Below are 13,595 nucleotides of genomic sequence, written 5' to 3' on the forward strand. Positions count from 1 at the left end.
GGACAGCTTCTAGCCCCTGCTGGCTGAGAAGCAACTCCAATTTGAGATGGAGCAGAGTTGAATAAGACAGATCTGAATTGAAGGCCAAATATTGGTGCAGTGCTGGAGGACAGGAGAAGTGCCAATAGTAACTAGATTCCACATTTTGAGGACCCAACATTTCATTTTGATCTTCCTGTACTTTCCTACAAAAAGGTCAATTGTAACCCCTCCCCCCCTCATAGGAGAGATTGTAGCTTGGAGGTCAACGCCCATCAAGAACTAAGCACAGGTTTAGTCTGGACTTTGGCTGATGTTGTTTGTGCTGTTATCCGCATGCCAAAACTGCTGTTGAAATTGGCAGAAAGGATGTCTCTAGAAGAAGGTGTCCTTTGCTTTTAAAAGCAAAGGGCACCTTCTTTTAAAAGAAGCAAAGGGCACTTAGAAGATGACAGCTATTTGGTTCTGTTGATAAGAGACTGAATGGTGGCATGTTGCTCCTTAATTTGGGCAACTGTTGCCCTGATGTTGTCCCCCAAATGAGGTACATCAGCCAATTTGAAAGGAACATCTCATACAAGCTGCTGGCTCACAACCAGGCCATCCAGCATGCTCCGATGGCTGCTGCAAAAGATCTCACTGTGGTATCAGTTCATATACCGAGCAAAGAAAAATTGACATTCACATTCTGATTTTAAAAGAGCCCAGTTAGCTTTCCTGCTCTCCATCCAGCAAAGCTACCAGCTGTTTCAGCTTGTCAATACAATTATTGTATCATGTAAAATTGGTGGGCTGTGGGTACTGATCATCACGATTTGAAAGACCTTTTCCAAAACTGTCCAACAATCAGGGTCCTTACCTGGGGGGGGGGGGGGGGAGTGTTGGAGAAGATTCTAGTCTTTTCTGCTCATTTTAAATGCTGACTCTAATATCACTGAGTGATGCAATAGTTGGCCAACTTCAAACTCTGGGGTTTGTTGCACTCTGTATTTCAAGTCCAAATTCCTGGCTACTGGGGAACAGAAGACTGGATTCTCTCACATTCCTATTTGTAAATCCCATTGTATCGAATGAACTGGGATTGCTGTAGACTCCGATGGTATTTACAGAATATGGAGAAGGCAGAAGACCTTAGTGCAGGGTCTCAACGTTGACTCCCATTGCCTTGGCCACCTTGTTCAAACTTTGAGTATGAAAGGTCTTCTGGTGGTGAAGACAGGTCGTCTGAGGGAATTTCTTAGAAACAAGAGGCAAAGGGACACTAACCTATAAACCCAATGTTGATGAAGGTGATTGAAATAAGGTCCTCTCATCTTGGAAAGGGAATACTCCCAAGGCACACTCAAGACTGTGGTGGCTCTTGCTCCTTTTTAAGACTGGCAAGATTTCTCTACACAGAGAAATGGTTGGGAACTAGATCCTGCCGTAGGGACCTCTGAAGGGAGCTGTTATAGCATGAAGACAAAAGGGACTCCTCCTTGAGGGAACAAATCCGCCACCCTGGGCAGGATTGAAGGATAATCTTGTTACTTGCTGCCAGGGAGGCAAAGAAAGTGATCAAAAGTTGGGGAAGAGACATCTTCTGAGACGAGTATGGGATTATCCTCCTGAGAAGCTACTGGACTCCAGAAGGGAACTCCCTCCTGGATCAACTGCACTGATGGACATGAGGAAACCAGAGGCAAAAAAAACAAAAAAGCATATGAGATCTGGAGTCTCCAAAGTCCTTGATCAAGGAGATGGAAGGGAGATCAGGATGTTGACATGGAGGGGCATAAGTGCAATGACTCATCCCCAGTTCTTGCCTTGAATGCTTCGACAGGGCTGGGGACCAATGTTCCAATTTGCTGGCACTGGGTGCATCTGAGGTTGGATGTGACAACTGAGCAAATAGCTGCATCAGTTGAATCAAGGCCTGATGCTTTGGAGATGCAGGGTCCGAGGGTCGGTGTGTCGATGGGACTAATCCTGATCCTAGCTTTGATGGCACCAACCGTGCTACCGGCTCCAACTTATGGTGCTTCTTCTTCTTGTTTGCTGAGTCCTGCGAGGCATGCAATGAAGGGCTCACTGATTCCTGCTCATGTCATTTTTGCACCCTGCTCGACTCTGGCAGAGTGATGGATCTTGGAACCAGCATCACAGAAGAGGGAGTTTTGCTTAAGAAGCTCCTGCTCAACTAGGAGCATGGATGGCGCTAGAGGAGGCCCTGTTCCAAGAGGAGGAACAACTCCAGCTTTTTACCAACCAGTAAAATTCTTTCATCTTCCAGGCCCTGTTCCTCTGGGACCTCAGTGACATCTAGCCACAGTCATAGCATTTGGCTGTGTCATGGTGTGGCCCCAGACATTTGTAGCAGATACTGTGGACATCCGTGATAGACAATCCTTGAAGCCACTAGAAGTGATCTTCTTGGAGTTGGATGCTCCTCAAATCTTCTCTGTATTGTTTTTTTGTCTGATAGCTCTGAAAAGTGCTATAAAGGGGCTGTCATGTCAGCTTGAAGTGAGTTTAAAGAAGAACTACAAAGGAAAATTAGTTCTTACCTGTTAATTTTCGTTCCTGTAGTACCACGGATCAGTCCAGACTATGGGTTAAGCCTCCTTTCCAGCAGGTGGAGACAGACTAAAACTGAAAGGATATCCTAGATGAGGACAGAGCCTATCCCGTAACCCTTCAGTATAACCATTGTCAAAGCAGAAAATAACAAAACCAGAATAGGATCAAGCAAGTAACCATAAAGCTCAATGGAGCAACTGTAAAACAATGTAAGAAAACATGGTATGACTAACCGCTCTTGCATATACTTGGTACTTGTACAACCAAGGCTTCCGGTATAATTGCTCAGTAACTTGCAAAGAATGAGGTATCAAAATTTGCGAATCTGCAAGAATAAGCTTCAAGAGGACAGAAAAGAAAGACAAACAGGGAAGAGCGTCTGGACTGATCCGTGGTACTACAGGAACGAAAATTAACAGGTAAGAACTAATTTTCCTTTCCCTGCAAGTACCCGGATCAGTCCAGACAGTGGGATGTACCAAAGCTTCCCTATCCCTGGTGGGACCAAGACAGTCGCGCTCGAAGCACTTGCCGCCCAAAAGAACCAGAAACCGAAGCTTGCACATCCAGACGGTAGTGTCGAGCAAAAGCATGCAAGAACGTCCATGTGGCGGCCCTGCAAAACCCCTGCGGAGAGACCAATTGACTCTCCGCCCAGGAAGTAGCTTGAGGATGTAGCAAATGAGCCTTTAGACCCTCAGGAACCGCTCGACCTTGGCAGAGATAGGCTGAGGAGATCGTTTCTTTCAACCACTGCGCAAGAGTGGTCTTAAAAGCCGGCTTATCCCGATGAGGACCACTCCAGAGGACAAAAAGATGGTCTGGGACCAGAGAGTCATTGGTAACCTGGAAACCCTGAAGTAAAACTAATTTAACATGCAGCTTACGAAGATCGCCCCCCGCCGTACCCGCAATCTCCCTGAGGAGAACGCATTGAGCTCTACCAACTGGTGGACATGAAAGGTAGGGATAACCTTAGGCAAGAAAGAAGGAACCATCTTGAGGAAACCCCTGAATCGGACAAGCGTAAGAAAGGTTCCTGACAGGACAGTGCTTGGATCTCGGAGACCCGCCGAGCGAAGGAGATAGAGACAAGAAAAAAAAAAAACCTGTCTTGAGCGTGAAAACCTATAACGTAGCCCGACGGAGTAGTTCTAACGGGGCAGCACAGAGGATCCAGAGGACCAGGTTAAGACTCCACGATGGGCAAGTGATACGAGAAGGCGGACGTAGGTGTTTGACTCCCTTAAGAAACCGAAACACGTCCGGGTGGCCTGCTAAGGGATGACCCAGGAAAGAGCCAAGAGCGGAGACTGGAACACACAGAGAACTGAAGGAAAATCCTTGGGAAGACCCTTCTGAAGGAAAGAAAGTACCAACGAGACCAGGTCGGAGCGCGCTGAGACACCAGACTCCACACAAACAGACTCAAAAACCTTCCAGATACACACAAGGCCAGGGAAGTCGACTGTTTCTGGGCCCGCAGCAGGGTGGAGATGACCTCCTCCTTATAGCCCTTACGCCTCAGGTGTCGCTGTTCAAAAGCCAGGCCACTAGACAGAAGCGATCGGCCTGGTCGAAAAATACAGGCCACTGCCGAAGCAGATGACCTAACCAAAGAGGTCCGTCCATCGCCAGGTGATGAGATTGGCGAACCATGGCCTGCGTGGCCACTTGGGTGATACCAGAACCACGGGTCCCTGGTGGAGCTCTATTCTTCTGAGAACTTTCCCACCAGAGGCCACGGGGGGGGGGGGGGGGGGGAACACGTACCGAAGGACGTCAGAGGGCCAAGGGAGAGTCAGAGCATCCAAGCCCTCCAAGCCGTGCTCCCTCCAGTGGCTGAAGAACCAATTTGCCTTGCAATTGCGCAAGGTTGCCATGAGGGCCAGGCGGGGGGGGGGGGGGTGGGGGGAACCCCACCTGTAGGCGATCAGATCCATGGCCGTGTCCGAGAGCTCCCACTCCCCAGGATCGAGCGATTGACTGAGGATATCAGCCTGAACATGCTCCTTGCCTGCAATGTCGTACTGCCCAGGTGAAGAGACGGCTGGCTTCTCGGGCCACCAGAGGACTGCGGGTGCCTCCCTGACGACTGATGTAAGCCACGGTGGTGGAGTCTTCGGACAGCACCATTACCGCTTTGCCGCGGATCAGGGGGAGAAACTCCTGCAGAGCCAAATGCATCGCCCGAGTCACCAACCGATTGATGTGCCAGTGAGAATGGATTGGCGACCAGATCCTCTGGGTGGACTGGGATAGACAGACCGCCCCCCAGGCCAAGAGACTGGCATCCATGGTTACTATCAACCACTGTGGAGCTTGGATAGGCATTCCCTGGAGAAGATGAGGGAGCGAGAGCCACCACTGCAAGTTGGCGACGGTAGAGTCCAAAAACGGGAGGACTATGTGAAACTGTTACGACACCGGCCGCCAACGGGATAGCAAACACTTTCTGTAACGGTCGCATATGAGCAAATGCCCAGGGGACGAGGTCGATGGAGATCATGGACCCGAAGACCGGCAGGTAGCCTCACCCCACGCGAGTGTCGAAGTGGGCTCCCAGGATCCCTAAGTCCTGGGAGGGCTGAGGGTTGCCCACGGGAGAATTAAATATCCACACGAGAGACGCAAGGAGAGCTAATACCCGATCCACCGTTAGATTGGCAAGAGCCACTGACTGGGCCCACACAAGTACCACCACCAGGACCTCGGGGAAGGTGCGCGGCTCAGTCGCGAGGCCGAAAGGCAGCGCCCGAAACTGGGAAAACCTGATGAGGAGGTGGGAGCGAAGATACATCAGGCCATCGCAGAGAGTCAGAATATGGGAGCACGCTGCTGTCAAAACGAGCGAAGGCAAGGAACTCTCAGAGGCAAACCGCCGCGATGACTGCTCGCAAGGTGTCCATGCGGAAGTATGGGATCTGAAGGCCCCGGAGGGTCCCCTTGAGTGCTAAGATCGGCTGAAAAACCCCGTCCTTCATGGGAACCACTAAGGAAGTAACATACCGGCCTGCGCCGCGCTCCCTTTCCAGAACAGAGACCACTGCGTCCGGACCCCGTGGTGTGGCGAGGGTTCGGACAATGTCTGAGAACCGCCGGACCACCGCGATCTAGAGCCATTCCTCCAAGAAAAAGGGGGGAGGTAATCGCCCCAACAAGAGACCGAGGGACGGGTCCGCTGAACTCGCTTGCGGGGCAGGCTCCGGGGCGGAGCGCGAGGACAGCCCTCGTGAAGGGAGCGACGCCCGCTAAGAAGCTGCGAGCAGGACTGAGAGCGAGAAGGATAAACCCTGAAGGAGTAACCTTGTCCGCGGGGCGTAAACCGTCTCGAAAGGTGGGCGTGAGGTGTGAAGGAGCGTGAAAGTTTCGGATAGTCCTCCGGAAGCATATGGACCTTGTCTTCCCCTAAGGAGCCAATAAGCTTCCCAAGGTCCTCTCCAAAGAGCAACTCACCTTTGGCGGATAAAGCGCTGAGCCGCGCCTTGAAGGACGGGTCGGCCGACCAATTTGGCCAGAGGAGTCGTGTGGCGGACACCACCAAGACCATCGTCTCCGCTAGGACGCGGAGGAGGTCGCAAAGCGCAGCAGGCCCGTAGGCGATGACGGCTTCCAGACGTTCAGCCTGCTCCGCCTCTGCAGACGGGAGGTCCTGGGTGCCGAGTAATTGTTGAACCCACCTGAGACCTGCCCGCTGCTTGAGACTTTTGCAGACAGCCGCATGGACCCCCAGAACTAGGATTTAAAAAATGCATGGTATGTAGGCCTCGAGCTTACGGTCTTGTCCGCACAGAGACCAAGAAGTATCCAGCTCTCGCAGAGGCCGAGAAATGCCCAGCGGGAAGTTTCAACATATCTAGAACATACCTCGGGAGGGTGTGGAGCACACCCCACACCCCTGGGAGGGTGTGGAGCATGCTCCACCCGGAGTCCCGCTACGGGAGCCTCCCATGCCCTCCAAAGCAGGAGCTTGCGCGGGGGAGGGGGTGGAAAACACTTGCCGGGGCCCTGAGGCCCGCCAGAACCTGGTCCATATATTTATCATACATTTGTTTTTTGTTTTTTTTTTACAAGGAGGCCGTAATAGTATCCACGGAGGACCCCTCCAGCCCCAATTCCCCTTGTGAAAAACATGCGGAGGACCCTAGGAACATCCCCCTCCAGGGACGGGAGGGTGCTCACAGAAAAAGACGTGGGATCAGTATCCTGAGGAACTGGGGCTGCCGGGGGAGGGGGGGCCCACCCCCGGAACCACCCCCAACCCAGCGAAGTGCCCCGGGGGCTTTGCGACCAGAGAACGACGCGTGGCACGGACCCTCCTCCTCCTGCAGGCTAGTTAAAAAAAGATTTGTGCAGGAGGGGAAAACGCAGAAAAAACAGGCCCTGAAATTCCTGGGGGTTGGGGGAGAAAGGGGGAGGCGAAGGGGGGCTCAAAAAAATACGCCCCCCCCAGCCCCAGGCAGCTCCAAAATCGGAGCCACTGAAAAATTCAAGATGGCTGCCATTCCCGGGCTTTGCCAGCCCGGGAACAGCCTGGCCATGCTGAGGGGAAGCAATCCCCGAACTAAATTTGCCTGTCCTGCCGAGGAGGGGCCTTCCCAGGCAAGCAGGCAGGCAGACAGGCGCGAAGAACGCAACGAGGGTTGCTCACAGGGGAGGCAGGCTGCCAGCCGCGGCATGAGAGCCGCTCTTGAAGAAAAAAAAGTTTAAAGATAGATTTAATTGGCAGCCTGCTGGCAGGAGTGAAGCAAGGGAGAAACCCCAGCTGACTCCTGCCTGTCTGGCTGCTGGTTCAAAACCCAAATACAATGTAAAATACAATATTAAATCACTGCTTTAATATAATAATTATTATTTTATTTTTTTGAACACAGATGGAGCACAGTAAGGTCTGAGCAGCCAGAGGAGAAAGAGGGGGGGGGGGGGGGGGGGGTGGAGACAAACACTGGACCACCAGCCTCGGTCCCCACACCGGGAATCACTTACGGACTCAGGCTATGCCCCCCTGAGTCTGGCAAGAGCCAGGCGATGGGGCTGTCTCCTGTACAGAGGAAAACTAACTTCTACATTTTTTTTTTTTTTTTTTAACCGAGATAAGCCAATCAAGATCCTAACAAAATAGTACTTGCTTGATCCTCAGAAAGGAAGAAGAGAAGGCTGACTAGCCTAAATCAGGAGACTGAAGGGTGAGTTGATGCACCTGCTGGAGACAAATACTAAAGGGTTACAGGATAGGCTCTGTCCTCATATAGGATATCCTTTCAGTTTTAGTCTGTCTCCACCTGCTGGAAAGGAGGCTCAACCCACAGTCTGGACTGATCCGGGTTCGTACAGGGAAAGTACAATATCAAAAGAGAAAGTGTATATCTCTATGAGGAAACAGACAAAAAATTAAAGACTGAGGGGCTCAAAGGAACATGCATGGGAACTCCTGTGTATGCTCAGGACAACAAAAGCTCTGAGGTAGAAGAGAAGGATTGGATGATATCACCATGTGTCATGGCTAATTCAGCACTGCTTGTCAGAGGACATGGATGGAAATAGTCACCAACATAAGGCATTCTCCAGCCATTTCCTCTATAGACCAGTTAAATATGGAAATACATTCTGAAGACAAGTTGGAATGGTGAAGGGCTACAACAAAGTCTATTGACTGAAGCAAACAATGAAAGAGCATGGTAACAAGGTGCAGAGAATGCTCAAATGTCTGTCAGAATCCCAAGTAGCCCTCCAGCTAACAGTGTCATATGCACTTAAAGGGGCAACAATTTTCTTAAAAATAATTTTAAAAAGTTGTCTTATACAGTTGCAGGGCCACAAGTGACTAGAACCCCAAGTACCCCTTATCAGTAACTGATCTATAATCCATATGCAGAGCATGCACTACCCCAGCTGCACCCTCTGGTACCACATAGAACCCCAATTTAAAACTATAAAATAAAGTGTGCTTAAAAACATATTTGTTGTAATACAGTGATAGCACTTTGAACCCAGCTATGGGTCGTGTTGCAGCACTGTAGGAAATTAAAATAGTTAAGACTGGAAAAAAAGTTTGGGGTTTTTACCACTACATATAATCCTTAAATTTGCAAAAGTCAATATCCTATTCCAATTTTCATTCTCATTGTGTTTTACAGGAGATGTGTGTTTATGGTTTCTGAAAACTCTTTCTGCTTATCCATGCCCCACCCAAAGTAAAATTGGGATGCTATAATGCTGGTCCCCATCCTTGTCAGAAACCCATGCAGGCATCGTGCCACTACATATAAAGTACAGAACCTATTTTGAAAAAGGGAATCAAGTCTGATCAATAAGACACAAGAGGAAGGGAAAGCCAAGGAAAACAGAATCTGGCTACTGCTGCTGTTTTTGTCTTGTAACATATTTTATTTCCTTCTATTTCAAGATCATACTTTGAAAATTTACACAAGAGAAGAAAAAAATAGATATTTCTTTATTATTAAAGTGAGCTTTTCTCAGTTTTGTCTGTGATATGGTATCCTGCAGATGTGCTTCCTAAAGTTTCATCTTGTAATCTATATGTAGCACAGGGATTCACTATTTCTGGAATAATTCACAGAAGTCTGTCATATTATACCCTAGTCTTTCTGATTTTTCCCCTTTAAACAAAAACAAACAAAAAAAAAACCCCCACATTCCTGCTTGAATATTTCTTTAACGTTAAAGTCTTGGGGGGGTCCATATTCAAAGCGTTTGTCCGGCACATAGCCAAACTGCAGATTTTGAAAATCCACCAGGGTTCACCAGCCCTGACTTATTTGGCTAAATAATAAAAACGTATCCACGGGTGGCCTGGGGGCACTCCAGGGTGGAGCACTGTTATCTAACTTAGCCAAACACCACAAATATTCAACATTATCCAGCCATGCTAGTCTGTTAATTCTAGGACTGCCTAAGAGCAGACCTAAAATTATCCGGCTGCCTATACCCAGACAGCTTGATACTTAACCGGCTATATTCAGAATATAGCTGGTTAAGTGAATTAAAAAAAAAACAACCCAAAAAAACCCCCAACTTTCCAAGTCTTGCAGGCCTGATCCCCCAACTTCTGACCCTCGCCTCTCCCCTAACATACTTTAAGAGCAGACAAGTGCCAAATCCCCCCCTAATTCCCAAAATTAAAAAAAAAAATGCAGCCCTAGCAAATCAAGGTTGCCCCCTCCTCAGGATATTTAATATATCCCAGAGTCCTCTCCTGCTCCCCCACCCCAATGCCAGCCTCTACTCCACCAAGACTCTCCCCCAAACTGCAGCCAGGGGCACAGTACACTCCTATCCATTTCCAGCCACTTGCAGAATTGCTCTCAAAGCAATGTTGGAAGCATACGCCAATACTCCTGCTAGCAGAGAAGTGGCTGGGAGTGGATAAGGGTGAACTGTTGGCTGGATTTCAGGGTGGGGGACAGGAGGGGCCCAGTGATTTTATATTAAATATTATGTAGGAGGGTGGACATGGGTCATTATAGCCCACCTTCCATATTTTTTTTTTTAATTCTGGAGGTTAGGAGAGGTTGTGGGGGAAGAATTGGGGGGGAGGGGGGGGGAGGCTGGGGCATTTCAGGTTCCGAAAGGTTTAAAAAAATTATTTGGTAGCTGTCTGGCTATATTCCAAATATAGCTGAGTGTGATTAAAATGTGTCCAGGTTACTTTAGGAGAGTTTATTCAGTGGGAGACTTGTCCAGATTAAAACATCAGTCGCTAACCTCATCCAGCTAACTTAACTGGAAAACTTGTCTGCTCACCACATTTCTAAAATATTGACCTCTTGATTTAACACTCCTGACTTAGAACAGGGTGTACTGGAAAGGTGATGTACTGCAGGGCCCAAGGTGGCTGTGCATTCTGGAGAGCACACAGGCAGTAGGGTTAGTACACAATCAGCCAAGAAGCCAGCTTGCTAGCATCTCCTAGATCCCCTTTGTCATCACCGCACTAAAAAAAAGGCTTTCCTTTGAGCATTTTTTTTTGTCATTTATATATATATATTTTTTTTTTTATAAATGCTCCCACTGCTAGGTGAGGAAATCTTTTAAAATTGCAAATGCTTTAAAATGTGTACTTGTTTCAGTCTTCTCTGCAGGGAACAGGAAGTGGTGGTCTTTGGTTTGACCAGTAGCCCTTTAAGACTCAATAAGGAGATTACCACCCATGGCATTTTCTAATAAGTATGTGCAAAGATTCAAAGCAAATAATTCGAGCAATGGAAAAGAACAAAAGTATACAAGAGAAGCATCATCTGGGGGTGTTCAGGGGGGGGGGGGGGGAGATTTTTTTTTTTTTAAATTTCACTTTGTTTTTTCAGTTTTGTGATGCCATAGTATACTGGTAATACTGATATGACATCACAAAAGCAACCCAGGTAACCAGGCTTACTGCTTTCATCCAAAGGCTTCACAATACTCTCTTTTCAACTTTGGTCTATGTTTCTGACGACACCGACTTGAGCAAAAGACCCTCTTACCAAAATAGAAAACTACTCAAACAGGCGATAATTACAGCCAACACAGCAAGCGTGGATTTCAGCAGTTCAGCACTGTATGTTACGCAGCTGAAATGTTCACGGTAGGTTAATAAAGAATTGGATGGGCTGTCAGGAAATAGTATGACCAGAAGCTCTTGTGTCAACATATACTTAGAGAAACCTTGGGAGTTTCCTAGTGTTTTAAGGCCACTTGGCTGCGTCAGTCCTCCCTACTTAGTTTCTGGAGGGTAAAAGTTATTTTCCCTTGCCTAGAATTCACCTGGTGCTGCAGCTCCATGAGGATGCTGCTTGCTGGGCTCTGCCATGGAACCTACAACCTTGGTCTCCTCGGTATGGCTAGAGCAGGTTTTGACTATCACCTGAAGGAAGGACATCAGTCTCTTGCTCCAACAAAAGAGCAGTGCCATCCAAAGCAGGCGCAGGGTCAGAGCCTGCAGCCTCCCTATGCACAGCGCAGAGAGTCCCCCGAGATGGCATTTTATTTCCAGCACTGGCTCCTGTGCCCTCAGTCAAGGTGTGATTACTATAGCCGGTTTCACTGCCAGCTGGAGACAGGCAGAGGCTGCAGAACGTCTGAATGGAACCAGGGGCTGGAACTTCTGTATCCATGGTAACAGTATTTTCAGTATCCGTCTCGCCTCCGGGATCCTGAGCTTCCTCAGCAGCAGCCTGCTCTTCCTCTCCTCCCTCCTCAGCTGTTTGGAGCCCTGCTCCGTCAGCCTCTGGGGATGAGGGTGCCACCTGCTGGTGGCACATGGGGCAGGTGTCCTGTACATAGAGCCACTTGCGCAGGCAGCCACTATGGAAAAAGTGGCCACAGGATGTGATCACAGCTACATTCATCTCCTGCAAGGAAAAAAAAAAAAAGTTGAGACAAAGTCAATACTGTTCAAAGGGATGCTCATGAAGAACAGAAAACAAACTGCAGGGTTTCCTAACTTAGCATGGGATTGGACAATGGGTGAGTGTAGCAGAGTTGCTAAATGCCCCATATACAGGACAGGACAGGAAAACTGGCCTTCTTAGCGTTGTTTCTCTCAGCAAACTCCTAATCCAATGTGTACCGCGGGGAGTGGGTGGCGCAAGCACATTTAGTATGAAAAGTGCTGGACTGACAATACAATAAACACATGCACTGCAGGCCTTCCTTTCCTAAAAGGCAGAATAGTAAATGCTATAAAAATGCTATAAAAGGGTCCATTTTTGCCAATATACCCAACTATCTTAAAGACCGTCACATAAGTTTATCCAGCTAACTTTAGGTCTGCCCTATGGCATGTCTACATTTAGCTGGATAATCTACCCAGCTAAGTTAACTCCTCCACAAAACACCCTCAGGCGGCCTCCAAGTTATCCGGGTAAGTCTGCCAGCAGGGATTTTCAAGTCCTGCCAGACAAATGGCACAGACTATGGAGCTCAGAATTCCCTGTTTATGCACAGAATAGTTACAGCATGCGCAGCAGTTCATAGTGCAAAGCTTCCCCAATACTGTTGTGCAAATACACCTCAAGTCTTTGGAGAGACCGCCTCCTGGGATGAGATTTATTTTAATCCTTAGGCTTGCAATATTTGTGCCTCCTACTGAGGTGGCCAACCAGAGCAGAGTGCCAATCCACCATGGTGGTGTTTGGGATGACTGACACCTCTCAAATCAGGAACCGGACAGAGGACACTGATTCATGCCATAGAGTCCTTACCACCTGAAAAAATAAAAATCAGGCAGCCTGCCACTACCAGCCCAAGCCAGATTTGAACTGCTAACCTAGAGATGAGAGGCTCTGTAACCCTGTGCCAATCTTCAGAGCCATTGTGTCCCCGCCTCCTGCTCAACAAACCCAATACATTTCAACTGAAGAACTCAAGGTGTCTCCCCCTTCTGTTTTAATAATGCATCCTTTGTCAGAGATTTCAAACAAGCACAGCTCTCGATACTGGCGTCAGCATGGAGCTGTTAAACTAAGGACCTCCAGACTGATTTCTCACACTTCCACTGAAAGACCTACAGCTAGCCACTTAGTGCTCAGTCTTATTTAAGGGGGGGGGGGGGGGGGGGGGGGGAGTGTTTGTTCTGAAAATTAAGAAAATTGAACAGGCATTTCCCCACTCCCCACAGGCCTTCTGGTGTGCTGAAAGAGACTGGAATCTGGGGAGATGAATATTAGGAACCCTTCACTACAACAGGATATTCACTACAACATATTTACTGATACGCCAAGGTTACCTTATGCAAAATTTAGAGTTTACTTTAACCAAAATTCTCTTTAAGAATTCAACTGGCTCTATGGACTGGCGGATGCTTCAGAGAAGGAAAAAAAGGTAATTTTATTTACCATACAAAACATCTTTTGGGGTTAAAACTTTAAGAATCATTATTAGTGATTTCAGGTCCTCCTTCTTATTCCCCTCAGTAAATTGTTAATAAAATAGGCAGCACTGTGCAAATCTAATAGCACGATACAGGGCCGGTGCAAGGTGATTAGGTGCCCCAGGCACCTTCTGCCTTGTGCCGCCGCCACCACCACTACCCCCCCCCCCCCCCCCCCCCCGGACAC

General features: G+C 48.4%; 1 protein-coding gene across 6 annotated transcripts in view; it reads right to left on the reverse strand.

Annotated features, from left to right (window-relative positions):
- Window positions 1-8,899: 8,899 nt before the first annotated feature.
- The window catches only part of LOC115087607 (RING finger protein 145-like), a 29,379-nt gene continuing 24,683 nt past the window's right edge, over window positions 8,900-13,595 (reverse strand). For all 6 annotated transcript variants that reach the window (XM_029595039.1, XM_029595024.1, XM_029595033.1 and 3 more), the window contains one exon: window positions 8,900-11,888. In XM_029595039.1, the coding sequence (XP_029450899.1) occupies window positions 11,379-11,888 (510 nt within the window). In that variant the 3' untranslated portion in view covers window positions 8,900-11,378. The remainder of the gene's footprint in view (window positions 11,889-13,595) is intronic.

Source organism: Rhinatrema bivittatum, chromosome 1 (genome assembly GCF_901001135.1).
Source record: "Rhinatrema bivittatum chromosome 1, aRhiBiv1.1, whole genome shotgun sequence".
NCBI classification, from domain to species: Eukaryota; Metazoa; Chordata; class Amphibia; order Gymnophiona; family Rhinatrematidae; genus Rhinatrema; species Rhinatrema bivittatum.